Below are 27,512 nucleotides of genomic sequence, written 5' to 3'. Positions count from 1 at the left end.
TGGTGTGTGCGTACAGTGATTTGAGTCTTGTGTGTTCACACTCTAGTAGCTGTAATCCTCTTAAGCATTTATTCCGACACAACTGGACCAAGTGCTACAAAGAAGTAAGGAAAATGCATCAGTCTTGAAACAACACAGTATCCCAGGCCCGTGATTTGGGGGAGATGCTCTGGCAATAAACACACTCTAAAGAGCATCGGCCCCTGTTGGCTGAGGGTATTCCTTGTTTTGTCAGGTTGTTCAGAAATGTTAAAAAATTCCAAGAAAGCCAACTACAATTATTTTTTTAAATGTATTTTTATTGATTTCAGAGAGGAAGGGAGGGGGAGAGAGAACCATTGATCGGCTGCCTCCTACACACCCCTCACTGGGGATCAAGCCTGCAACCCGGGCATGCGCCCTGACCGGGAATCGAACTGTGACCTCCTGGTTCATAGGTCAACACTCAACCACTGAGCCACGCCAGCTGGGCCCAACTACAACAATATAGGTAGTTTTTTTTTCAATATGGTGAAAATGACGAATTCTCGACGAGGGCTGGCTAAGAAGCTGGGGGGAGCCCGTGGCGGTGAGGGGCAGACACGTGGGAACAGTCAGCGGAGGGGCCGCTGCAGTGGCTCCACCACAGGCGAGCCCGGGCTGGGCCTCAGCGTGGCCTCCTGTTGCAGGTGATCCCGGTGGAGAAGCTCGTGAAGGGGCGTTTCCAGGACAACCTGGACTTCATCCAGTGGTTCAAGAAGTTCTACGACGCCAACTACGACGGCAAGGAGTACGACCCCGTCGAAGCACGGCAAGGCCAGGACGCAATCCCTCCCCCCGACCCTGGCGAACAGATCTTCAACCTGCCCAAAAAGTCGCACCACGCCAACTCCCCCACCGCAGGTAAGCGCTGCGCCCCGTCCATTCTCCCGCCGTCGCGTCCCGGTGCCCCTGTCTGCCTGGCCTCGCTCCCCTCCTCGCCGAGGCCTCTCGGTGGCAGTCTGACGCCCACCCGTCATCGAACTGTCACCGGGGCGGGCTGTTCGCTTTACATCCCGGGAGCCGATGTTAAAATAACACCCAGGGTAGATTTCATTTTCCTCGGGTGTGTTTTTGAGAAATTTCTAGTAGTCTGTTTAGACTTTGACTGAGGTGCTTTACTGCTTAGTTGCTGGCAGTACGTACCAGAATATGAGCTGATTTATGCTTTTAAGTCTGAATCACCTGTGATCCTTCAAGGAAATGCGGGAAGTCTTCCCCCATCTCCAAGGGACAGGGCCAGCTTCTACGTGACGATGCTCAGCAAGACGCGTTTTGTCCAGAAGGGAAGTCATGAGGGTGAATCCCTAGAACTTTAACGTTTTAAACCTTTGTGGACAGAAATCTTTCTAAAATACATTATAAACGTCCTTCCTCTAAGAAGCAGGTCTGACATCATTCACGGCCGTTTTCCTCCCAGACAAGTCGGGTTGTGTCCACCCCGAATGGGAGACACAGGGAGGTGTTTGCTGAGGGCGAGGCCGCTGTCGGGAAACGCACATCTGTCCCCGTTGTCGCACAGGGACGCCCGGGCGGGCGGGAGCACCTGCGGCCATCCCTGTTCCGCCTCCAGCGTGGTCGTTCCGTAGTGATCTGCGTTCGTGGGAACGTAGTGGTGGGTACAGCCGAGCACAGGGCTGCGGCGGTCTTCACTGCTTTTCCATCTTGGCTTGGGAATGCTTGATTCATGTCGCAGTGGGTCTCTCTCCCCAGATATCTCCTTAGATTAAAATTAACTCGCATGTCCTGACACTGACACGGTAGGAGCAGTAAGCGGAGGCTCCCGAGCATCTTGGGGCAGAGGGACTGGATTAGCGGGACGCGATCGGTGATCCGCGTGCTGGTAATTCAGAAGGGACTGTCCGCAGTGGCAAGAAAACGTTTCTTCCGTCGTACAGACGACGACAGAGATTGTCTCCTGTGTCTAACATGGTTGCACGCCACCCACGTGGTGCCTTCTGTGTTGTGAGCACGTGCTAGATTTTTCTGCCATCTCAGTAGGGACACAGGATGTTCTGGGGGTTCAGAGAGGCCATGGAGCCCAGTGGTGTCTGCGTGTGGCTGGGCGACTCACCTGGGCTGTACAAGGTCGGCGTAAGCAGAGGCTGTCGAGTAGGAGTGGACAGCTGCCTGGCAAGTCTTATTCGCTCTGCGTGTGGAGGAATTGCATCTTGAATTGCTTTTGGTCTACTAACAAGGAGCGTGTATTAAAATACACATTTTCATGGTGATAGATACCTGCCAATGCATATACCGTCATGAGCCGTGATGTTTGTAAATGCATTGCCGTGAGCCATATCTGCAACTTGAGATAGCCGTTGGGGGATCAGTTTTTATGTGTGAGCACTTACTACACTTAAAAGGAAATTTGAGGGTGCAGTTCCTATGGCAACCACAGCTTAGACACATTGCAAATTCACATGCATTAATGTATTTAAATCAAACTCCCATATACAGATACAGTGCCAAGGATTTAGAGTTGCTATGGAAGTTGTGTCTAAGTTTTCTCTTTTTCCTTAGGGATGTCAGGGTTCCAGACTTAAAATCAGATTAACAGAAATACTAGAAAAATGGTTTCAAAAAAGAAGCAACCTAAGAATAATAATAGAATGAAGTATTTGAACAATCAGAATTAAATTTGTAAATGTATATTTAAACAAATACCACTTTTTCAAAAACTGTATCGAATACTTGAATACTTTCATTCTCAATTATCTTTAACTAGAGGCCCGGTACATGAAATTCATACACTGAGCGGGGGGGGGGGGGGGGGTCCCTCAGCCCGGCCTGTGCCCTCTCGCAGTCCAGGAGCCCTTGGGGGATGTTCGACTGATGGCTTAGGCCCGCTGCCCACGGCAAGTGGGCCTAAGCCGTCAGTCGGACATCCTTAGTGCTGCCACAGAAGCGGGAGAGGCTCCCGCCACCGCCACTGTGCTCGCCAGCCGTGAGCCCAGCTTCTGGCTGAGCGGCGCTCCCCCTGTGGGCACACACGGACCACCAGGGGCAGCTCCTGCATTGAGCGTCTGTCCCCTGGTGGTCAGTGCACGTAATAGCAACCGGTCGTTTCGCTATTCGGTCGATTTGCATATTAGCCTTTTACTATGTAGGATCCGGGGGTTCCCTGCTGCTGTTCATACAGCCTGAACAAGGTGATCAAGTTTATTCCTTTGCTCAGTATTGTCTGGGCACTAGCTGAGCACCTGTAATTGAAGGAGCATCGCCTGTCACCCGCTACGGGGAAAGAAGAGTTGCTTTCACTTTCCCAAAAAGTTTTTGTTTGTTTTTTTTAGAAAAGGCTATGAAACGTAGCAGTTTATAGTGGTTTTTGTGCTTGTTTTGATCTTGACTTGACGACCCAAAATATGGTCTTTCGTGGTCAACATACCACCTGTTCTTGAAAATATGTATTCTGCTGTTGTTGGTTTCCTGGTATTTTAGAAACATCAGTAGTAGATAGTGTTAGAAAGAGCAGGTAGTAGGTAGTGTTACTCAGATCCTCTGTTTTCACTCCTGTTTGTTGAATGTGGAGCCGCCTGTTCTCCCGTAATGCTCAGTGTGCTTCCTGGGTTTAAGGCCGTGTTGTTAGGTGCATACGTGTTTGTGACAATGACGTCATCCTGATGAATTGACCTTCGTGCTTTCTGGTGCCCCTCTTTACCTTTGGTCATACATTTGTCTTCGAGTTTAGTTTACCTGGTTCAACAGCCACTCCAGCTTCCTTATGCTCAGTGTTCGTATGGTATATCTTTCTCCCTGACAAGCTAATTTTGTTTTTAATGTTGAAAGTATTTTTCTTGTAAACAGCATTTTATTGGGTCTGGCATTTTTTATTAATTCTGGTCATCTCTGGACATTTGAGTATCCAGTCTATTACAGCTAAATGTAATTGGTTGGGTTTAGATCTGCCATGTTATCATTTGTTTTCGCTTGTCCTTTCTGTTTTTCTCTGTTTCTCCCTTCCTGTTGTCTTCTGGATTTTTAAAATATTTTTAGCATTCCATCCTAATTCATCTTTTGTCTTTTTCACTATATCTCTTTGCATTAAAAGTTTTAATGGTTCTTCTAAGAATTACAGTATGTATATATTCTTATTTTTTCACAGTGTACTTAAAATTAATATTCTGCTTCATTTAAATGTGGAACCCTGGCAACCATCCTCCCCGTCCTTTGTTATAGTTGGCATATATGTTACATCTACATACGTTATAATCCCCTCAAGAAAATGTTAAAACCTTTATTTTAAATCAACACTGTTCAATGCAGTGGCTTTTGACCACTTTAAATGTGCTTATTCTTCATTGAAATGTGCTGTATGTATAAAATGCATGCTGGATTTAGAACACTTAGTGTGAAAAAAATAAAACAACTTATAATTTTTATGTTGATTACATATAGAAATTATAGTTGGTATATATTTTGCATATTTTAAAAATTTTTAATATTGCTACTAGAACTTTTTAAAATATTTAACATGGTTTATATTAAGCAGTGGTGCTTTATACAGTCATGTATATTTTTTAAAAATTAAGAGAAGAATCATTTATTATTTTATATTTTTATTATTTCCAATGTTCTTCATTCCTGAACATCTGAGTTCCCTGCTGATTTCATTTCTCGTCAGACTGGAGAATTTCTTTAGCATTTCTTATAGAACAGGTCCAGTGGCAATAAATTCTTTAAGTTTTTTTTTTTCTGTAAATATCTTTATTTCACCTTCATTCTTGAAGAATATTATCCCAGACAAAGAATGCAGACTAGTCTTTCTCTTTCTTTAAGCATTGTAAAGCTGTTGTTCATTGTCTGTGGCCTCCAGAGATAAGAAGTGCATACTCATTCTAATCCTTCTTCTCCTTATATAACATGTTGTTTTGCTCTGAAGTCAAGCTTTTCTATCTTTGGCTCCTGCTAGTGTGGCTGTGATGTGCCTAATCATGGTTTTCTTTGAATTTATCTTGCTTTGGAGTTTATTAAACATCTTAAATCTGCAAGTTTATGTCTTTTACCATATTTGATAGGTTTACAGGCATTATTTTTTCAAATATTTTTTTTAGCTCCACACTCTCTATCTTACCCTTCTGGGACTCCTTTTATCTGTATGTTAGAGCTTTTGAAATTATCCCACAGGTCCCTGAGGTGCTTTACCAGGATTCGCTCTCTCTCTCCCTCCCTCTCTTTTTAAACTTTTGTTTTCAATTACAGTTTACATTCAGCATTGTTTTTTATTAATTTCAGGTACAGCATAGGGGTTAGACAGACATATACTTTACGTTTTCTCCCCAATATTTTCAGTACTCCCTGGCACCATACATAGTTATTACAATACTAGTGGCCCGGTGCACGGATTCATGCACATTGAAAGGAAATTAATTAGAAGAAATATTTTAATGTCACTATTCACCCTTTCTCTATAATAGAAGTGTCAGAGATAAAAGAAAATTAGTGAAATGTACATGAAAATCCTATATAATAAAGAGCTAATATGCAAATGGTCATCACGCCTGGGCCGGGGACCTGAGGCCGTGCCCCCCCACCCCGGCACTGGGGCCGGGGGACCTGAGGCCCTGGCCCCGCCCTGGCACCACAGCTGGGGGACCTGAGGCTGCGCCACCTGCCCTGCGGGGCTTGATGGGGGTGAGGCCGGCCGTGTCTGAGTTTCACACAATTTCGAGGCGCACGTGGGTGGGCCGGGACTTGACTCTGGGTCCTGCAGCACACCCCAGATGCTGACAGAAGGGAGATTTTCATATACATTTTACTTATTTCCTTTCATCTCTGACACTTCTATTATAGAGAAAGGGCAAATAGCAATATTAAAATATTTCCTCTAATTAATTCCCTTTTATTGTGCATGAATTTCGTGCACCAGGCCACTAGTAATATATAAGTTGATTAATAAACAGTAACAACATGACATAACAACAACAAAGACATGATATAAATACAAAAACATGATATAAAAACATTGATAAAAACAATGATTGATAAAATTGGTTAAACTTATTCTAATATCTCCCTGTATACCACATTAAGAGTGAAAACACTTTCAGAGTGTTGACTAATTAGCCTTGTGATGAAGTATTTACAACTTTAACTTTAACGACACACGCTCTTCTAACTCGAGAGAAAGCAACGTATAAGTTACCATGTCCGAAAACAGGTTCAGGTAGGAATATTCCTACTCTGTCTAGAGTTTGTCCTTGTGATTTATTAATAGTCATCGCAAGTGCTGGCATCACGGGAAACTGTCTTCAAATTAATTTAAATGGGAGGCCAGTGTCAGATGGGGGACAAATCAATTCTTGGAATCAGAACAACCTCTCCTTCTGCAGATCCTGTTAATACTTCAGCTTCAATTATGTTAGGTCACAATCTTGTGATGATAAATCTAGTACCATTACAAAGACCCCATTTACTATTAAGATTTCTCAGTAGCATGATGATTGCACCAACTTTCAATTTTAATTTATGACATGGCATTCCCGAAGGAGTAATACTATTAAGAAATTCGATGGGAACATTTTCCTTTACGGCATCATCCGTTGAATCAACGGAATCATCACTCAAATTAGGTGTGAAAATCTCCATCAAGTATATCCAAAATTTCCTCATTTAATTTATGAATCTGCTCATTTTTAGGACAAAGAATCGCACATTTGGGACAAAGAATCACATGTTTAGAAAAAACAACAAAATTCACAATTGACAATGACAGATCAAAACACACGCATGTAATTGGTGCCAGTGAGAGCTTTATATGTATCACGCATACGTGAGACAGCGTTTATTTTTAAATTGCCAGTGTGCGTCACATGTACCAGCCAGTCAGTCGATTGGACAGTCGGATGGACAGTCGGTCATTTAGCCTTTTATATATATACATTATTGACTATATTCCCTATGTTGTACTTTGCATACACCATAAAGAACTCATACAACTCAATGCCAAGAAAATAATTTAATTAAAAAGTGGACTGAAGACCTGAATAGACACTTATCCAAAGAGGGCATACAGATGGCCAATAAGCATATGCAAAAGATGCTCATTATCACTAATCATCAGAGAGATGCAAATTAAAACCACAATAAGATATCACCTCATACCTGTCAAAATGTCTATCATCAATAAATCGACAAACAGTAAGTGTTGGGAGGATGTATAGAAAAGGAAATCCTCTCACACTGTTGGTGGAAATGCAGTTTGTTGTAGCCGCTGTGGAAAACAGTATGGAGGTCCCTCAAAAAAAATGGAACTGCCCTATGACCTAGCAATTCCACTTTTAGGTATATACCTGAAAAAAAAATACTAGCTTGAAAGGATAGATGCACCCCTAAGTTCATTCTAGTGTTATTTACAATAGCCAAGATATGGAAGCAACCCAAGTGCCCATCAACAGACGATTAGATAAAAATGCTGTGGTATACATATATAATGGAATATTACTCAGCCATAAAAAAGAATGAAATCTTACCATTTGCAACAGCATGGATGGACTTAGATATTTTTTATGCTAAGTGAAATAAGTCAGACATAGAAAGACAAATACCATGTGATTTCACTTATATGTGGAATCTAAAGAACAAAATAAACAAAATAGAAGCAGACTCATAGTTACAGAGAACAGACTAATGGTTGCCAGAAGGGAGGAGGGTTGGGGGACTGGGTAAGAAATGTGAAGGAATTAAGAACAAATTGGCAGTTGTCTCTATTCTTTAGATTAGATGGTTTCTATTCATGTATCTTCAAGTTTACCTCTTTTCCTCCTTCATCTCCATTTCAGTATTGAGCTTTTTTAAAAATTTCAACGATTGTATTTTTGCAGTTGTAAATTTTCCATTCTTGCCTCTGCTGAGATTGCCTACCTTTTCATTTATTATGAGCATACTTTACTTCACTGAGCATGATTAAGTTAGCTGCTTTAAAGTTCCTGTCCGCTAATTCCACCATTCTGACTATCTCACAGTTGTTATATGTTGATTGTCTTTTCCTTTGAGAATATGTGACATTTTCCTGGCTTTTTATATGTTGAGTAATTTTGGATTGCATCCTAGACATTGTGATGTCATGTTGTGGAGACTCTGGATTTTGTTATATTGCTCCAAAGAGTTTTGATGTTTATTTATTTAACAGGCACTTAACTCAGAGTCCAAGTAATCCGTACATAAAGTTAAATTCCACCCAAGCCTGTGCCTTTATGCAGGACTTCCTTTTCCTTATTATCAAGACGCAAGTCTTCATTTGCTTTTTGAGAATCCCCACCCCTTCAACACAAACATTGTTCTCACTCCAAAGCCATCGCTTACTCCAAGAAATGCATGTTTCCATGTCTTTTCTTTAGACGAGGTCAGTGGTCGGCAAACTGCGGCTCGCGAGCCACATGCGGCTCTTTGGCCCCTTGAGTATGGCTCTTCCACAAAATACCACGGCCTGGGCGAGTCTATTTTGAAGAAGTGGCGTTAGAAGAAGTTTAAGTTTAAAAAATTTGGCTGTCAAGAGAAATTTCAGTCGTTGTACTGTTGATATTTGGCTCTGTTGACTAATGGGTTTGCCGACCACTGGGCTAGGTACAGTCCATGATGGCATCAGAGCCTTGTAGGGTAGGCGCAGGCACCTTCGTCTCCCTCCATCGTCTTCCTGTCAAGATGAGTCATGCCTGTTTATTCTTACAGCTTCCCAGTTTGTACCTGCTTGATGCCACTATCTCAGTCCCCAGCCACCTAACCATATACTGTACTACACACATAACTACTTAACTCTTCAAGGATCAAATGTTAATTTTAGGAGGTCATGTAGTATCGACTCAAAACAAGGAAGAGGTCCCTTTTTCTTACGAATCCCATCATTAGCAAGACATCTTCCCAGATAGAGGTTGGCACCTCTCCCTCCTCTGTGAACAGTGTTTCTGCCTTTTACTCAGTCCCTGCCCTCTATCAGCATTGCATCCCCTCGGCTTGTTCACAAGAAGCCATCCCATTGCTGAGCTGCACACCAGCTGATGGCTCTCCCTTAGCTGCACTCAGACCTGGAGAAAACGGCAAGAAACTCTTATCACGGCCTCGGTAACCTCTTCGGGGCCATCCCCTACTCCCTGGAAGGATAGGGGGCTTGGTGGCTTTGTTCCTCCAGTTACATATCTACCACATGGAAGAAAGATAAACACACTGCTAGCTATGGGGATACTCCTCTCCTTAAAGAATAATTGGAACTGCATTTCTCTGCCTGTAATGGCGACAGACACAGCACAGGACGTGAGCTGCTCTGCCCTGCCAGGAGACTGCCTACCTGAGCGTCTGGAATTCCAGCACTGAGAGCAGCGTCCTGAAGAATTCAGGAGCTTCAGATGGGGATCTCTGGCACCGCACGAGGGCCCAGGCTCCGTCCTGGGAAGAGCCGTGCATTTTTCATTTCTGTCCCACTCCCTGCTTTCTGAGACGCCTCCTTGACAGGTGATCGGCTAATTCAACCCTAGATTTGAAGCTTGACCACGTGGTTTGGTCTGGTTTTCTGTTGTTATCTCCTCCCCATGCTGTCCTGAAGCTCAGTGAATTTTCACAAACCACCTTCCGATTGCCTCATGTGTGGCGGGCATACAAGGCTGTGCAGTGTTGGGAAGGCTGTTCTCTTTGGGTGGCATTTATTTTGAAAACCAGTCATCATTTTTAAAAGTTCAGAAACATTCCCATTCGTCTTTGTAACAGACTCTGGGGTGAGGGCTACTGTGTTTTATGAGCATTTATAAATGCAGGGTCGGTGACGCCACCTGTACCAGGCCTCCGCGCAGCTCCAGAGCACAGTGTGCACAAAGCCCTGACTCCTGAGCCCTCGGTGAGTAGGACTAATCTCCGAGTTCTTAATCCTCCCATTAAAAGAGTTCTCTGAGCGGATGGTCTGGGTGATTGCAAAGTCGAGAGCAAGCCCCTCAGACAGACTGGCGTGTACTGAAGCGTGCCGGGCTCTCTGCCCGCACACGGGACTTGGCCGAAGGGGCCAGGGGCTGCATTGCTGTCCCGCCTGCCCCTGAGAGCGAGCCCTCTGGGCCCTCTTCACAGCATCGGGTCCTTTCATAACAGCACTGGGGCTTTCTCCTCCAGCTGCTCCCTTTGTGTGTTGAAATATTAATTGGCTCTGCCACTGAAACCCACGTATTACTCTAATGGCTCTTCCCTTCTCTCTCCAGAGGTGTAATAACTTGATGTTTGGCCTCTCGGCCTCACGCTAAAACTTGTCAGGCCTCAGAAGGCAGTGCTTAGCATTTATCGTTTCCATGAACAGAATATGAGATCACCGGGGAACCTGTCTTGCTTATTACTGGTGCCTCTCTTTGTCACTTGGTATGTTGGGTGGGAATAGAAACCAGTTTTGACTTGAAGAATTTTCTAGACTCCCTTTGAATTAGGTGACTTGAAGCTATCAACCAGTTCTGTCTTGTTCAGTCATTGCTTCCCAATTGCTTGATATTCAGTTCCTATTCAGTACTTGTTGGATTGATTTCAGTGGAATCGCTGCAGTGACGGTTTAGATCAAGAAGACGCAGTACTTACGCCGACACGCGTGTGTCTGAAGTTCTTTCCAACCATCGCCACCACCTGAGGAGCCCCTTGCGCTGTAGCTTAGAAAACAGCTGGTGTGCTGCCCGGAGTCCAGAAAACACTTCTTCAACAACAGTTCCTATTTATTGGATTCCTTGCTTTTTTTGGCTAAAGCTTTACTTGAATTCTCATTCGTTTAGTCTTTCAGCAAATGGTTGTTAAGGCACAGTAAGAGATTTTGGAGAAACAGTGATTCAGGGAAGTTGCAGCCTAGTGAGGAAACCTGGCAGTAAATAGATAATAACAGTCAACTGAGGTGAGTGCTGTTGGGCTGTGTAGGAAGACCACGTGAGCTGGTCTTGTGTGTATTCCAGAAAGGGTTTTGGGGGGAAATGAGGTATGACCAAGACTTAATGAATGAGTAGAAGTCAGCCAGGGGAAGGGGATGGAAGGACCACTGCAAGCAGAAGGAGCAGCATGTTGAAGTTGAGAGAGAATGTGCTGTATTCGGTGAAGTGCACTTTGTATGAACTCTGAGATGTGAGGCTGCAGAGGTGAGCAGGGCCCTTGTATAATGGGTTGAGAGGTCATGTTCATAGTCTGTTGCTGCAAAAACAATTACTACATATCCATCAACTTAAAACAACACACATGTATTGTCTACAGCTTCTAAAGCCCTGGCACAGCTTAGCTATGTTCTCTGCTTTTGGGTCTCACTAGGCTGCACTTCAGGTATCTGCTGGGGCTGTGGTCTAATCAGAGGCTCAACTGGGGAAGCTCCTTTAAGTTGTTGGCAGTTTTCTGAGGCTGAAGGATCGAGGCTTCTGTTTCTTACAGGCAGCTGATCTCGGTTCTAGAGGCCACCTCGTCCTGTGCGTTTTTCCGGCTTTGGTACTTACTACACGGCAGCTTGCTTCTCCCAGGACAGCAGGGAGAGTCTCTCCAGTGTGTATGCCAGGAAAGCAGCGATATGTATAGTTCCATAACCGTAGGTGCAACGTCCCAACATCTTTGCCATATTCTGTTGATTAAAAGCAAGTTACAGGTCCCACTCACACTCTAGGAGAGGGGACCACAAAATGGTGGGAGCAGCAGGAGGTAGAGACCATTATGTGTGTGGCGGGGGCGGGGTCACCAGAGGCTCTGTCCGTCATAGAGGTTTACACTTCATCATGGGGACTGTGGGGAGTCATTGGAAGGTTCTAAGCACAGTTTTGCTCTGTGGTGTAGAGAACTTCGCTAATCCAGAAGACCAGCTAAGAAGCTGTTGCAGCAAACCATGTAGGAGAGGAGGGCGGCCTAACTAGAGATGTGGGCTGTGGGGACATTAAAGAGGTGCTGTCAACAAAACCGATGGCGACTGGGCGTGAGAGCAAAGGAGAGGGAAGCCAAGGATGCGTAACAGGCAGGGGCTTCATGGCTGGTGGAAGCAGAGAACCCCGGAGCAGGAGCCACCTGGAGGGGAGGAGAGGCCGTGACTCCGGGCAGGTGGTTCGGGCTCTCAGTTGCCTGAGCTCCAACCTGCTCTGTGGCCTCCGACGACATCTCTCTTTGCAAGGGAGTCTGGGTAAGATAGTGTTAATGGGGGACAATAGACTTACTATGTGAACATCGTAAAGTAATTGAAGACTTCTGTTCCCCCAAAATGGCCATCTGGGTGTGTAAGCTTTTTGCCTAGAGGACTGTTGTACGCCAGGAGGACAGCGATGTCAGGACGCCAGTGTCGCGGTCACTCCTGAGTGTGTCTCTCAGGTGGCTGGCTCCGTGTGCGAGCAGGCCAGGGTGTGCCCCGCTTCCCGTCGGGATTCCGCAGCGTGTTGTTTCCTGGGGGGAGGGTCCTCGCCATTCCTAGAAAGATGTTGCTCTGAGAACAACTTATAAACCAGACTTTTGAACTAAGGTGGTGGTTGGTTGGCACCTGACGTGTTCTAAAGCACACTTACTTTTCTACCAAGACGTGAGAGGTGTGCAATCAGTTTACCAAGAGGAATACACGCAGGATCAAGTAACGGTTAAAAGTTAGAATTTTTAGCATTGAGCCATTTCAAAACGAGGAGTGCTTTCCTGCCTTTTTACCCCTCTAACACCCCCCCCCAACTCCCCCATGAAAAATAGTCTGAAACCAGAGTGACTCAAGCAGAGCTGGAAAATACTGGAGAATCACATGATGGCTAAAAATAAGCTCATCGTCTCCAGCAGGGACAGTAACCAGGGCAGGAGGAACCGGCCCCGAAGGCTCACACTGGCTGGCCGTGTTGGGGGGGGGGGGGGGGGGGGGAAGGGGGCGGGGTCAGCTGGGGCAGGCAGGGGAGCCCCAGGCTCGCAGGCCCGTGCTGCAGCGGCAGCCACGCCCTCCCGAGGCCCTGACTCCGGTGCTCACTGCGTGCTTTCGGCAGAGCTAGTCGTTCTGTGTGATGCCCTCGAGCAGTGGACGCACAGTGTGCTCACTGCGGCTTTTCCTCCCCCTCTCCTGGGAGGCAGTAGCTGTTGCACTGAGCACCGAGGTTACAAATGCAGGTTGTGCACAGCGGCTGGACATGGGGTGCCTGCTCCTGGGGTCTGCGTTAGGGTTTTCTGGCTCTGCTTCCCCCAAAACACACCTGTGTGGCGCGCTCACTGCCCTGCTGTCCTCCGTGACCTCCTGCGCCTCTCAGACCTCTGCCTCCGGCTGCCCAGGCCAACCTCTCTCCCCTCGGGTCCTTGCTCAGCTCTCACTCAGAGGCCTGGAGGAGGGAGGGACTCCTGCCCTGGCCCGGCCCGGCCCGTGGGGAGATGTTGGCTTCTCTGAGGAAGGTGCCCCCGCGCGCCTGGGGTGGCTCTGGCCTCCTGGCGTCGGGGCTGGGCTCCCACCTGGAGGACCGGTGCCCGGACCCCTGGCCCTCGGAGTGGGCTCAGGCTGCGGGGCCCCTGGAAGTCCCGTGGGCTCAGTGGAGAGCTGAGACTAGAGACCCCTGGTGGGCACTCGGGCCTCCCCTGAAGTTCCTATTTAAATTGCCCTCCACTCCCCCCCCTTCCCCTACACCTCCCCCCCTCCCCCGCCCTGCTCTCCTTGCCCCTGCTCCTTTCCCCTCCTCCACAGCACTTCCCTTCTCGTTACCAGGCCACTTGCTAGTTGACGCCGTTCTGCTGGTGAGTGAGTTCCCCGTTAGAGTGGGAGTCCCACAGGGAAGGCTCCTTCGGCGTTTCCCTCCTGTCTTACCGAGTGCCTGGGCGTGCAGGTGTGCGAGGGTCAGTGCCCCCTGCTGCGTGGACGAAGGAGTCGGTGGTTTAAGCACAGGGACCTGCGCTACAGCCCCCTGGTGTGCAGGACAGAGTGCGTGGGGCGGGGTCCCTGTGCCCCAGAGCCCACTGGTCTGTGAATCTTTCTAAAGACTTTCTTTACTTATTTTTTTAAAATATATTTTTATTGATTTCAGAGAGGAAGGGAGAGGGAGAGAGAATCGCTGATTGGCTGCCTGCTACATGCCCCCCATTGAGGATCTAGCCCACAACCCGGGCATGTGCCCTGGCCGGGAATCAGTGACTCCCGGTTCATAGGCCAGTGCTCAACCACAGCCTCGCCGGCCCGGCTAAAGGCTTTCTTTAAAGAAAATGAGTTTTGCTTCCTTGTGATTTCAGCAGCTTGGTTTTTATTTTGCTGGTGTCTCGGAATGGGACCTGTGTGCCTTTTCATCATTGGCGGAGTCCGGTCTCTGGCCGAGGAACAGTCGTGTAAGCTAGCCCTTACTGAGTGCTTACTGTGCCAAGCTCTGTGTGCCAGCTTCCCGGCTATGAGCGCGTCCTCTTCCCAGCTCCGGGCGGGTCACCGCTCTTCCTCTTAACACAGACCCGGGGCAGCAAGTCCCCGGCCGGCGGGCGGCAGAGCCAGGACTCCGGTGCAGGCACGGGCTGCAGGGCCCTGCTCGGCCGCTGCCCCCGAGGGGCAAGGTGAAGGGTGCCCGCTCCCCCCGGGCCCTCACTCCCACGGGCACTGGGCTCAGGCTCGCTGTCGGAAGTGCCCCCAGCCGCTCGGAAGGGAATCCTGCCCACTTTTAGGAGCTGACGCTGAAGGAGCGGAAAGGAGGAGGCGGACTGTGCCCCTGGGTCCACGAGGGGACACAGCCCCGAGGGCTGTGAGCTGGTCTCGGAATGACAGAACCAGCCTCTGAGTGACCCCGGTCAGGGCCCGTGGGCACTGGCCGCCCCGGGCGGCTCTCTGCCCTCACAGGGGACAGTCACAGCGTGCAGGAGTGGAGCCACTCCCGGTGGGAAGGGTCAGATCCTGAGTGCACCGAGGTCAGAGCTGGGGGGCGCCGTCGGCACTGCGGACCCTCAGCTGTGCAGCCCCATTGCTCCCCTGGCGCCGGCTGTATGTACTTACACGTTAACGAGGCTCATTGTCCCGTTTAAGAAGTAACACCTAGCCTGGCCGGGTACTCGGGTAGTTAGAGCATCGTGCTGAGACGCCAGGATTGTGGGTGCGGTCTCTAGTCAGGGCACATACAGGAAGCAACCAGGGGCTGCATAAGTGAGTGGGACAACAGATCAATGTCTCTATCGATCTCCCTCCCCCCCCCCCCCCGTTCACCCCCTTCTTCTCAAAGAGACAGAAAATCTATTTGCCCGGGTACAGGGGACAAGGCGGCCAGGACAGAGCTGCCCACAGTGAGCGTGGTGTGCTCTCTGCCAGCCTCCGGTTCTGGGGAGATAGGACGGACGGAGGTGTTCTTCCCCAGGATTTGGTGTTTGTGTAGACGGCGAGCTGACCACTCCACGCATACAGCTGTCTCCTGTGAGGAGAGCTTTAAGATCTGCTCTCCTAGCAACTCTCACGCATACAAGATGCATGAACGCTGGTCACCGTGCTGCCCGGACACCCCAGGACGTGTTTCCTAACTGGGAGTGTGTGCCTTTGACCCTCCCCCCTCCACCCCCCGTTTCTGCCTCTGCGGTTCTGAGTTGAGTGAAGGCCCAGGGGCGGGGGGTGTGCATGTCCGTGTGTGTGCGCACATGTCCGATGTCCCTGCGCTGCTTGTCAGCAGCATTAATGCCGTATTTTTAGCTTTCTGTTTATGACGTTGGCAGACAGAACACGGTAGATTATGTGAGAAGAATTCCTGGATTCCATCAGAGCCCCGACCATGAAGGGTAAGCCAGGCGCAGTCCTTTTATTTGCTTCGTCACCCCGAGTTCCCAGGGCCTGGGGCGCCCACAGCGCTGTGGCCTCTTCCACAGACGTCACGCCAGCCTCTCATTACTGACAGACGCCGCGATGCGCCGGCCACTGTGTCACTGCAGTTAACGTGTCGTGGACTCATATTTACGCCCCAAATCCTAAGGGCACTCATTCAGACCCACGCTCAGCGGCCGGCGTTAGGAATCACGGCAGGTCCCTGGGGTCAAGCCAGAGGATGACAGGGCCGTGGACAGAGTCTGCGTCTGTTTTCTGCTCCTGAAACCCCTTCGTGCTTGAAAGGGAGAACTCGGGGGGGAGGCCGGGGGGAAGGACTCTGGGCAGCAGCAGGCGCCGCTGGGAGGAAGCGGAAATGTCTGGTGGCTCCAGGAACGAGGTCGGTGTCTGCCCGACAGCCACCGGGGCCGCTGTCCGAGAGAGGAGGCACTGGGGAGGGGGCGGAGGGGGTGCCCAGGGCGAGGTCACCGAGGCATCGGGTGTCTAGGAAGCAAGAAGGCAGCCGCGGGGACCCCAGTGTCTGCCACAGGGCTGGGCGCCGTCGAGGACGTGATGGGGTCCCCTCAGGACACGGGAACGCAGACGGCAGCTCCCCTCAGGACGGCGTCAGGGCCCCCTGCCCAGCATTGGCGGCGGCCGTCGGATAGTGGCCTTGGCACAGGGCCGGGTTCGAGGGGGAGAAATGCGGCTCCCCGGAAGCTGGTGCACTGAGAGGGGTTGTCTGAAGGAACCTGTCAGGTTTCTAAAGCCGAGAAACAAACACACAGGCCCTCGCTGTCACCTGAGGTGGTGGCTTCTAGTACCTTCTACCACCATCTATTCTAAAAACGAACAGCACGCCACTGAACATCGTGAGGAGAGGGGTCTCGTTCCTTCCGTAGACGTGAGGCTAGTGGCTCCCGGCAGCCTCTCCGGGCCGCCGCGGGAGTTACTCCCTCAGGCGCAGCTTGTGGTGGGAAGAGCTTACTTGACATTCCTTTGAAAATGAGTTCTTTAGTTTAACCCTTAACTGCGTGTTTTTTTAAAACTGTAAACTTCTGAAGGTACTAAAACCTACCTTGTGTTTTTTCTGTTCTTTCATTTCTTTGCATTTATTCATTCGAAGGTATAAATGTGCAGCTAACTAACGTGAATCTCTCATATCCTCACTCATCAGGTGTTTATTTCTCTCTGCAATCTATTTCTTTCCAACTTCATCAGAATTTCAAAATCCCTCTCATTTTAAATTTCAAATCCTCATTATTTAATGGATCTATTATTCAAGTTCCCAAATTTGTTTTCCATTCCTTTCTTTCTTCGGCCTGCACTGCAACCCCAGTCGGGCCTGTCTGGGGTGAGCAGGAGACGCGAACCCCTCCACCGCCCTGGCCCGCTCACCCACAGCAGGGCCGCCGGGTCTGATACAGGGGGACCCCCGTGTGCCAGGTCTGATACAGGGGGACCCCCGTGTGCCGGGTCTGATACAGGGGGCCCCCGTGTGCCGGGTCTGATACAGGGGACCCCCGTGTGCCGGGTCTGATACAGGGGGACCCCCGTGTGCCGGGTCTGATACAGGGGGACGGACCCCCGTGTGCCGGGTCTGATACAGGGGGACCCCCGTGTGCCGGGTCTGATACAGGGGGACCCCCCCGTGTGCCGGGTCTGATACAGGGGGACCCCCGTGTGCCGGGTCTGATACAGGGGACCCCGTGTGCCGGGTCTGATACAGGGGACCCCCGTGTGCCGGGTCTGATACAGGGGACCCCCGTGTGCCGGGTCTGATACAGGGGGACCCCGTGTGCCGGGTCTGATACAGGGGGACCCCCGTGTGCCGGGTCTGATACAGGGGGACCCCGTGTGCCGGGTCTGATACAGGGGGACCCCGTGTGCCGGGTCTGATACAGGGGGAGCCCCGTGTGCCGGGTCTGATACAGGGGGACCCCCGTGTGCCGGGTCTGATACAGGGGGAGCCCCGTGTGCCGGGTCTGATACAGGGGGAGCCCCGTGTGCCGGGTCTGATACAGGGGGACCCCGTGTGCCGGGTCTGATACAGGGGGACCCCGTGTGCCGGGGGCAGGCCTGGGCTCTGAGCCCGGCGTCCACAGGCTGCAGGAAGCACAGGCAGCACTTTAAGGCCGAGCCTGACCGTGTGGTGATCCAGACCCCACAGCACCTGTGGGTGGGACTGGGGGGCCCTGTATGAACGTGGGCGGGACTCGGGGGGCCTGTATGGATGTGGGCGGGACTCGGGGGCCTATATGAACATGGGCGGGACTGGGGGGGCCTGTATGGACGTGGGTGGGACTGGGGGGCCCTGTATAAACGTGGGGGGGACTCGGGGGCCTGTATGAACGTGGGCCGGACTCGGGGGCCTGTATGGACGTGGGCGGGACTGGGGGGGCCTGTATGGACGTGGGCCGGACTCGGGGCCCTGTATGGACGTGGGGGGGACTCGGGGGGGGGCCCTGTATGGACGTGAAGCTGCCTCTCCCACTCGGCGTGTCCCCCCTGCCCCCTGCCCCGCCCCTTCCCTGGGCCTGCCTCCCCGCAGAGAACCTGCCGCTGCCGTGGACACGGAGTCCCGGGAGCCTCGCGGGGGCCAGAGGAGGGACCCTCGGCACGAAGGTGGCTCCCAGAGGCCTTGGCGATCAGTGAGCGTGCCGGTCACCGAAGGCCGGTGTCCCTCTGAGCGTCAAAACTGTCGGGTCTTCCCCGGCCTGGCGCTCCTGTTGAAATCGGTTGGGCGTCTGTCCCCAAACCCACCGGGTCAGACGCTGCCCCTCCGAGGGCGCACACTCCCCCCGACGAATGGCCCAGCCCCGGGGACACGCCGACCCACGTCTTACAGCCGCCGCTCCCACCTGGTGCTGACTGAGAGCGAGCTGTCCGCACCTCACCCTCTGCACCCTCTGCCGCTATCATCAGCGGTGAGCTGGGAACAATGTGAAATTGTAAGCCACCTGACTGGGTTTACTCGTGTATTTACTGAAACATTTGTTCCCTCCCCGAAGAGGCCCCGCCGAGCCCTGTGCGCAGTGCTGCTGCAGAGCTGGCTGGCTGCTCCTGCCTTCTCCCCCCGCACCCCCCACCCAGCCTTCAGAGGCATCCGTGGGGGGGGGATGGAGACTTAGGGACGGGGCCACCGGAGGGCACCTCCGCCAGCGAGATGCCACGGATGCCACCACGTCAGAAGGCGTTCAGAGCAAGCGGGTGGGCCCGGCCAGGACCTGAGTGTCTGATTCCTGCCGGGCAGCAGCCCGTGCCTGTCCCTGTGCCTGCTGCGGGGCTGCGAGGGCACCTCCGTGTCCGGGCCGGGTTCTAGGCAGAGGGGGGGCTTCTGAGCCAGCTCCAGGGGGTGAGGGCTTACCTGAAATCAGTGCCCGCCCTCCCCCCCCCCCCCAATTTATAGCATTAGTAGCGATGCTGTGGAGTCACTTGGTTGGGGTGCTGGCCCTCCGATCTCTCCGCTGTAAGGCGTATGTTTTCCCTGTAAAAGTAGTAATTTATAGGGCGATACCTTGACAGGTGTGACTTATTCCCCAAAACATCCCATTTAGTGTCGCCCAGCCCGTCGAGGAGCCTTTCCTGAATCAGTTGCAAGACTGTGCTTTCCTAGTTCTAACGTTTCCTCTCGGTCAGTGTGCTATCAGGGTTTCCTTTTCCCCAGTAACCAGACTTCCGTGTACTCCGTGCATTCCACTACATTGCAGCCTTTTTTGGTTTTTGTACGCAAACGGTCCCACGTGTGGCTAGTGGGGGGCCCTCAGCTGGCCCCGCTCCCTGCGCCCTGCAGTCAGCCATTTCTCACGGAGCCTTTACCGCAGGGTAACAGTTAGGAACCAGGACTTGGGTACCAGGGTGCTCGCTGCACGGAAGTGTCGCTGTCCCCACGCTCTTTCCGTGACGAAAGCCGGGAAATACGGTGTTAATATTTCTTCTAAAGTGTTCATCGAGTATAAGGTCTTTTTTTTGGTTGGTAGAAACTCGATGGTGCTCCTTTAAGCTGATCTGAAAACCTTTCCTCTTAGGAAAAAAAAAAGCTTAAAATCTGTTCCTCTTACCTCTCTGGAGGGAGAAGGACATGCATTGACCTCGCGTTACTGGACGGGGAAACCCCACACACCCAGTGCTCAGAGAGTTAAAGAAGTTGCCCAAGACAACACTGCATTTTACTGTGTGTCCTTCCCACGAGTATCTGAGCTGCTTCTGCTTCGGGCAGGGGTCCCTGGCCGTGCCTCTTAGACATTTTAGCAGACTCCTTCTAAATCCTCCATTTGTCTGTGTCTACACAGCATTTTCATGTTGCCATTGTTGATTATTTATTCTGCTTACCTTCAGGTGCAGCTAAGTCAAGTCCGGCATCTAAACCAGGCTCCACACCTTCTCGCCCCTCATCAGCCAAAAGGGCTTCATCCAGCGGCTCGGCATCCAAATCGGACAAAGATTTGGAGACACAGGTCCTACAGCTTAATGAGCAGGTACGTCCTCCTCCCTGGCCCCATGTGTGGGAGCATGACAGGTGTAAGGGGGAGGGATAAATCGGGGAGGGAAGGCTGAACCGCGTCCAGCATGGCTGGCGGTGAACCTGAGGAGGGGCGGTGAAGGGTTAAAGAAAACAGACAAGAGAATATAGTTGGGGCCAGGTGGGTCACTGTGCCTGGATGAGGAAACAGTGACCCAGCCTGTAAGCTGAAGCTTTATTTTATAGTCAGATCACACAAAGCAAAACAAGGGCAAGATGTTTACAATGTTCTTGTGAGTTTCAAATCTGCTTCTTTCCTGTTGTTGCCATTCTCTGAACTCTTTCAAGTTTGGTTTAGGCAGCACTTGCTGCACCCCCCGCAGCCCACCTCCCTTAGCTACCTAGGACTGCGGGGTTGGACTATAAGGTCAGCTTACAACCAGAGCCTTCTGGCTATAATTGTGCTGCGAGGGCTTTGCCACAAGTCAGTCCAAGGCTTGAACCTGCCCAAACGCTGTAGCCGCTCTCCACAGAAGGTGAGGCAGAATCCATGGTTGCAAAGGGTAAGAATGAAAGGGACGGTTTGGGCCCATTGTGAATACACAATGTTCATCACCAATCTCAAAGCTACGTTAAGACAGGACACGTGGCTCGGCCCAGGTAACTGCGGGTTTGCTGGCCACCTCCCCCCGCCTGCCCCCCTCCCACCAAACACCCCTGAGTGTCTGTCAGGAGCCCCCATCTAGCCCACCACCTGTCTGTCCACTTCCGGCCGGTCTCGACCTCGAGGTGTTAGGGCTAGTCTCCTTCCTCTTCCTCACAGCGGTGTCAGGCTTGTTCTGTGTGACCGACCCTGCGTGTGATGCTGGGAATGTGATGGCAGCGGGACAGCCCCCCTCCCCTCGTGGAGCGTGCGGACAGCACTGTCAGGCAGGTGACCACGCAGCCAAGAGCCACAACCTGACACTTCCAACGCGGCGACACTTGTTACCCCAGGAGCCCTGAGCCCAGTATGGGCTGATCAGAAAGTCCAGTGTCTTTTCGGCAGAACTTGCCTTTCCATCGAATATTCCTCTCGGTCCCAGCAAATCTGGCTCCCCTGCCTTTGGATTTCCTGTGTGAAAGCATAGGTGCTTCCTAGCTGACAGCGCTCGTTCTGTTAAGTCACACAGAAACCACTCTACGTGGTGTGTGCTTTCAGGGAGGGGTTAGAACTCCATTTCAAACAAAAAGTCCTGCCTGTATCGAGACAGCAGTGTTTAGTGGTCACTTCCCTAGGGCTGAGCTGAATTCGGAAATTGAGAACTCTCTCCCAGTTTAGGTCTTTATAAAGTTTTAATAGTAATAACGCAGTTGGTAGGGAGGGGCCCCTGCAGACGCCATCAACCAAGTTCGGAGGAGGGTCTTGTATCCTGGCTGCTCCGCCCCCTGGGCGGGGAGCCTTCATCCAGGTCCCCAGGCTGTTCCCACCACTCCCTAGCCGTTCCCAGTGATGCATCTGATGTTTGATGAGCCAGCGAGCGTCTGGAAGCGGTTTTTGAGATCATTGTGCATTTGCAGTCACGAACCGAGCTGAAAAGCAGACAGTTGCTAACTAGGCCGTTGCTTTACAATTCCGACCACCAATGAAAAAGGTGACACCTTCAGTCATCGCCGGGTCGGACTCGGATTTAGATGGCGGGATGCCCGCGTTACCTGCCGCAGCTCCGTTGGAGCCACATAGAATTCCCGGTAACACGCGTCCTCCTCAGGTGGCAGGCGGGTAGGACAGCCGTGAGCCTTGGCCACACGCCTCGCTGCTCCGAGCCTGCAGGGAGCCACCCAGGCACCACTGGTTAGAACCGGGACAGCGGGACGGGAATGCTGAGGGAAGGTCTCGCTGAAGGTGAAGTGCAGCAGTAACAGGAGGGGAAGGTGCCGTGAACTAGGAACTCTCATGGCCTTGGCCGTGCCTGCGTTCAGGCGGCCTCCCACTCACACTGGAAAGCACCACTGGGCGACTCCAGCCGCAGAAATGAATCAAAGGATCGGGGGGGAAGACATCCCTGGAATAAGTAGGAGTTACCGAGAGAGCCAGCACCCAGGCAGTGGGTGGGGCGCCCCTTAGCCGGTGGTGGGAGAAGGGGGAGAGGAGAAGGCTGCTTCCTGGCCCCTCCCCAGGCCCCTCCCCTGCCTCCCTCCCCCCAGGCGCTGGGAGCAGGAGGCACCGGGCTTTACGAGTGGGACTTGCAGCATGGGATCCGGCTGCCAATTGATCTTTCATCGTGTAACTTAGCTCCTGTTGGTTTTACTGGGGGATGTTTATAGCCGCGCATCATTACCTAATGCGTCTGGAGCACCACAGGGGCTGGCGTGCGCCGGGTCTCTCTGCCGAAGCCTCCGCTCTTTGCTCATCACGCAGACCAGAGCACGCTCGCGAGGCGCACAGGCCTTGTCCTCGTTCAGATGTGTCCGGAAAACCTCTTGTCTATGCAAAGGGGCGGGGGGAGGGGGCGTGGTTTGTGTTAGAGCAAGACAGGATTTGGAGAATGAGGGGAGTTTCCTTTTCGTGGAATTGAGGCTGCCGGTTGCCTTCGGTTTTGACCAGTATTCAGGCAGTAGTACGATGAGAAATCCGCGTGAACTGTTGGCAGATCGGTGCCCTGCTGCTTGGCGAGCAGCTCCAGGGGGGCATCAGCGAGGTGCATCCGAGGGAGCGTGTCCTGGGCCTCCCAGGATGGATACGGGCTCGCCCTGGGTGCCACAGGATGGAGTCCTGCCAGGTGTGCGAGAGGGTGGACGTCGCCTGTGCTCAGAGTATGTTTGCACGCATCACTGATCGCACACAGACTGTGTGCACGGAGGCTCAGCCATTAGCAAAGGGAGACAAGTTCCCATCCCCCAGTAATTCTCAGAAACTCTGCTGAGGTCGGTTTTCCCCGTGCGGAGAGGGGTTTCACTTGCCTCCTGAAGCATGTTCTCTGCATGAGCAGGAAACGCACGAAGGGCAGACACTGAGGCTCTCGGAGCAGGAACGGTGATGGTTTGGGCCCGAGTGGAGCTGCTGGGAGGTGAGCCCAGGTCTGCTTACCCCTTGAGTGCTCCCTCGGCCGTGACAGGAGGGACAGCCCCGAGGCAGGGCTGGCTGGCCCCGTGGGCACTGTCTCCAGCAGGACACCCCCGGGCCCTGGTTCACACTCCCTGCCAGGGGAAGGACTGCGCTCTGAGGTGCACATGACCTTGTGGCCCAGACCCAGGCCGCCCTCAGTAACTCCCGCGGATGCACGGCGGCGGCCTGGGCTCCGCACAGGCAGGGGGGCCGCGTGTTTGACGCTGTCGGGCGCCTGACCCTCCGCCCTCGCCCTGCAGGTCCACTCGCTGAAGCTGGCCCTGGAGGGCGTGGAGAAGGAGCGGGACTTCTACTTCGGGAAGCTGCGGGAGATCGAGCTCCTCTGCCAGGAGCAGGGCCAGGAGAGCGACAGCCTCGTGCAGCGGCTGATGGACGTCCTCTACGCCTCCGACGAGCACGTGAGTGGGGCACGCACAGGAGTGGGGGCGCCGGGGCGGAAGCGACGCCCGGCTCGCTCGGGGCTCCCCGCGACTCAGGGAGGACGCCGTGCTGCCAGGGCCTCTGCGTTCCCTGCAGCGTCCTCAGACAGGCTGGCTGGCGCCCGCACCCTCCGGCGGCCTGGGAGAGGTGAGAGGTGGGAGGTGGGAGGTGGGAGGTGGGGGGTGGGGGAATGAGGGAGACTCTGATTGAGGAAGACGGGCATCTTTGTGCAGCCACGGCTCCAGTGTTTGTCACTGTCTGAGCCAGTGCGGGTGAGCGCGTGCTGAGGCTTCTTCCTCCGTGAGAGACGGGGTGCGGTTAACGCAGGCGCAGCTCGTGGCTGGGGGTCTGGTCGCCGTGGCCAGTACAGACCGGCTCTGGGGGACAGCCTGTGTTGACAGTACTTCCAGAAGCCCCCCCTGTCGGAGGACCTGCCCACCGGGCTGCGCGTGTGGGGATGTGGAGACGCAGGCAGGTCACCCCAAGCCGAGGTGCAGGGGGAGCGGCTCCGCAGCGGGAGGAGGGGAGCCCCACGCCGCGGGAGCGGAGGGGCTGGGGTCAGAGCTGCTCCTGCTGCGGCGAAGCCGGAGGAGGGCTCGCCTGCGGGGGCGCTGTGGGCAGGTGGCCTGGGTGCGGGCATCGCCACGGAACGGAACACGCACGGGCGGGTTCCCTTTATGTCCGATTCCCGCTCGCACCAGGCACACGTTCGCTCCCCGTCAGCTTAAAATCCCAGCTTCCAGACATTCCTGAAGGACGAGCCGCTGTCTGGGGTGGGGGGCGCCCCACCGCTCTGTCCCTCTCCCGGAGACTGTAAACTGCTTGGTCATCACTGGGCCCCCGGGCAGGGCCCCGCGCCGTGCTGGCCTCACCGGTGCTCACAGCCTCACCTGGAGGCGGGCCCGGCCTGGCTTCGTGGTGTCTGCCGCCCCCCCCACCCCCCCTGCAGTGGGCACGGTCCTGTGCGCAGAGTGCTGGGCAGCTCTCAGGGCGGCCGGTTGGGGTCATTATCATCACAGGCTGTTGGAGGTGGGCCCGGCCCTGGGCATCTGAGCGAGCGAGGCTGAGGCGTGCGGGATGGGCACTTCCCAGCCCCGCACTCCCCACGGGAGGAAACGCCAGATCCTGTCCCAGCAGGCGTCCTTGTGTGGGAACCCGTCAGGGGAACTCCCAAGTTTAGGGGACGTGGCCACTGAGTTCCTAGCTCAGGGCAGGCAGGACGGGCCTCAACCCAGAGTCTTGCCTCCTGGGTTGATTTCAAGGGGGTCTGTCTGCCCGAGGACTCCACTCAGCTCCTCTTCTGCTCTTCACATCACCGCCCCCAGGGCCCCCCCACACACACCAGTGTGCTGCCACTGGATTTACCCCCTGTACACACACACACACACACACACACCAGTGTGCTGCCACTGGATTTACCCCCTGTACACACACCCACACACACACGCACACCAGTGTGCTGCCACTGGATTTACCCCCTGTACACACACACACACACACACGCACACCAGTGTGCTGCCACTGGATTTACCCCCTGTACACACACCCACACACACACGCACACCAGTGTGCTGCCACTGGATTTACCCCCTGTACACACACCCACACACACACGCACACCAGTGTGCTGCCACTGGATTTACCCCCTGTACACACACCCACACACACACGCACACCAGTGTGCTGCCACTGGATTTACCCCCTGTACACACACACACGCACACCAGTGTGCTGCCACTGGATTTACCCCCTGTACACGCGCACCCACACACACGCACACCAGTGTGCTGCCACTGGATTTACCCCCTGTACACGCGCGCATGCACACACACACCAGTGTGCTGCCATTGGATTTACCCCCTGTACACGCGCGCATGCACACGCACACACACACGAGCGTGCTGCTGTCTGCATTCAGAGCTGCTGTCGGTTGCAGGCCGTGAACAAGCAGAAGTGATGCTAAGGCGCCCTCAGGACCGAAGGAGGGACCAGCAGGTCCTCTCCTGCTCACTCGAACCCCTGGCCTCTGGATTGGAGCCTGTGGGAGCTGAGCTCCAGTCTCACCAGGGCTCCCTGCAAGCGACAGGCCCGGGGAGAGGCCAGGGCCGGGCGGCTGGTGCAGGCCTGCGCCGCTGTCAGTGTCAGACTCACGGGTCCCCTGATGTCCCTGCAGGGTCCGGGCCGGCCCCCTGCTCTCTGCTGAGCCGCAGCAGGCTCCCGGGAGGGGGGCACCTGCTCCGCCTGGGCCGTCTCCGCTAACCCTCCTGCCCGCCCCCCGCAGGAGGGCCCCCCCGAAGAGCCCGAAGCGGACGAGCAGGCGCACGAGCAGCCCCCGCAGCAGGAGGAGTACTGACGCCTGCGCTGCCCACTCCCTGTCGCGTGGGGACTTTGCTCCTGGAGAATTGGAACGTGGTGGCCTCCAGCGCCACGGACTGCGGTCACATCGACGCACGGGCGCTCCGTCCGCAGCTGCGCTCCGTCCCTTCTCCTTTGCCAAGACCCAGAGCAGCCGCTGGCCGCCCCAAGCGCCCGGCACAGCCCTCCGCTTCGCCACCGGGCCGCGGGATTGGTTCCGTCTCCTCATTTCCTCCCAGAACAACCCCCCCCCCCACCGCCACCCCTCCCCCTGGTGTGAAACGATGGTAACTTGATATTTGGTATTTATATTGGCATTTCTCACCCCGTGTCACTAGATGTCACACACAGTGGTGCTTTGATGTTTGCGAGTCTAACCTCTGACATGAATCTGGTAAAGTAATAAATGGGACAAAGGGAAAGAGATTGACATGAAAGCCATAACGACAGTGACTTGTTTCCGAGGGACAACACGGAGCCGTGGCTCCCTCTGCTCACGACACGGAAGGGAAGGGAAGGGAAGGACGGAACAGAGCTGGGCCCTCGCCGGTCAGGCCGCCACACCTGTCCTGGTGGTTTTTCCTCGAGTGACCGTCTCTAGAAACAGTCTCCCCTTGGCCGCCAACCGCCTGCCCCGCCCCGACCCCCACCCCGGTTCTCATGCGTTTTCTTTCTCAGGGTCCCCTCGGTGGGCAGCTGCCCCCGCAGCCGTCACCAGCTCTGCGCCCCGAGGGCTCTGCCAGGTCCCCGGCTCCAGGGTGGGGTGCAGCCCCGAGGGCGGGATGCCACGCACCTGCTGGAGGGAGGACCTCGTGAATGGGGTTGGTTCACGGAGCGCCATGGCCGAGGTTGAGGGAACCTTCTGGAAGAGGAATTCCCCTTCATACTGCAGCCTCCATGCCATGGCCCTTTGCTAGCCCGGGGGGTTCAAAACCGAGGAAACATTGATGAATTAGAAGCATTCCTTTTCTTTTTTTTTAACTAAGATTTGCACATTTTGTGAGTATCTTTCCAAATCTTTGCCTCCCTTTTTCTGAGATGGTTTCCCTTCCCGGATCATTCATTGCACTCGGTTCCTAACTTTAGGTTTACCTTCACTTGGTATTGACCTGGCAGGTGCAACCAAAACAGCAAACAAGTGTGCCCACCCACTTTCCTCTTCACTGAAAAGCTTACAATAAATTTCTCAACTGTGTCCTAAAGCGCTGACATTGCTTTATTGGTGAAACGCTGGACTCCCGCCCTGACGGCTCCACCGACACAGCCCTCAGAACCCCCTGCGGCAGCGGGCACGGTGGCGGGGAAGCGGGCAGGTGGCGAGGCGTTAAGCACACCGTGAGGAGGACAGGTTCCGTGGCCACTGGACTCCCCTTCTCTCTGCTTGCTCCGCGCTGCGGCAGCTCCCTGCTCGGGCTGCGGCCCGGCTCTCAGCAGTGACGTCCCCTGGTTACAGGTGGCGGTTGTGCTATGCG

At 53.6% G+C, this 27,512-nt stretch overlaps 1 protein-coding gene across 5 annotated transcripts in view; it reads left to right on the top strand.

Moving 5' to 3' along the window:
- Window positions 1-27,235, top strand: part of MAPRE2 (microtubule associated protein RP/EB family member 2) — a 118,342-nt gene extending 91,107 nt beyond the window's left edge. For all 5 annotated transcript variants that reach the window (XM_054724076.1, XM_028155701.2, XM_054724075.1 and 2 more), the window contains 4 exons: window positions 669-882; window positions 20,033-20,172; window positions 23,505-23,663; window positions 25,967-27,235. In XM_054724076.1, coding sequence (XP_054580051.1) covers window positions 669-882; window positions 20,033-20,172; window positions 23,505-23,663; window positions 25,967-26,038 — 585 coding nt within the window. In that variant the 3' untranslated portion in view covers window positions 26,039-27,235. The remainder of the gene's footprint in view (window positions 1-668; window positions 883-20,032; window positions 20,173-23,504; window positions 23,664-25,966) is intronic.
- Window positions 27,236-27,512: the final 277 nt, after the last annotated feature.

Source organism: Eptesicus fuscus, chromosome 12 (assembly GCF_027574615.1).
Source record: "Eptesicus fuscus isolate TK198812 chromosome 12, DD_ASM_mEF_20220401, whole genome shotgun sequence".
Taxonomy (NCBI): domain Eukaryota; kingdom Metazoa; phylum Chordata; class Mammalia; order Chiroptera; family Vespertilionidae; genus Eptesicus; species Eptesicus fuscus.
Note: the sequence above shows the minus strand (reverse complement) of the source record. Positions and strands in the feature narration are given on the sequence as shown.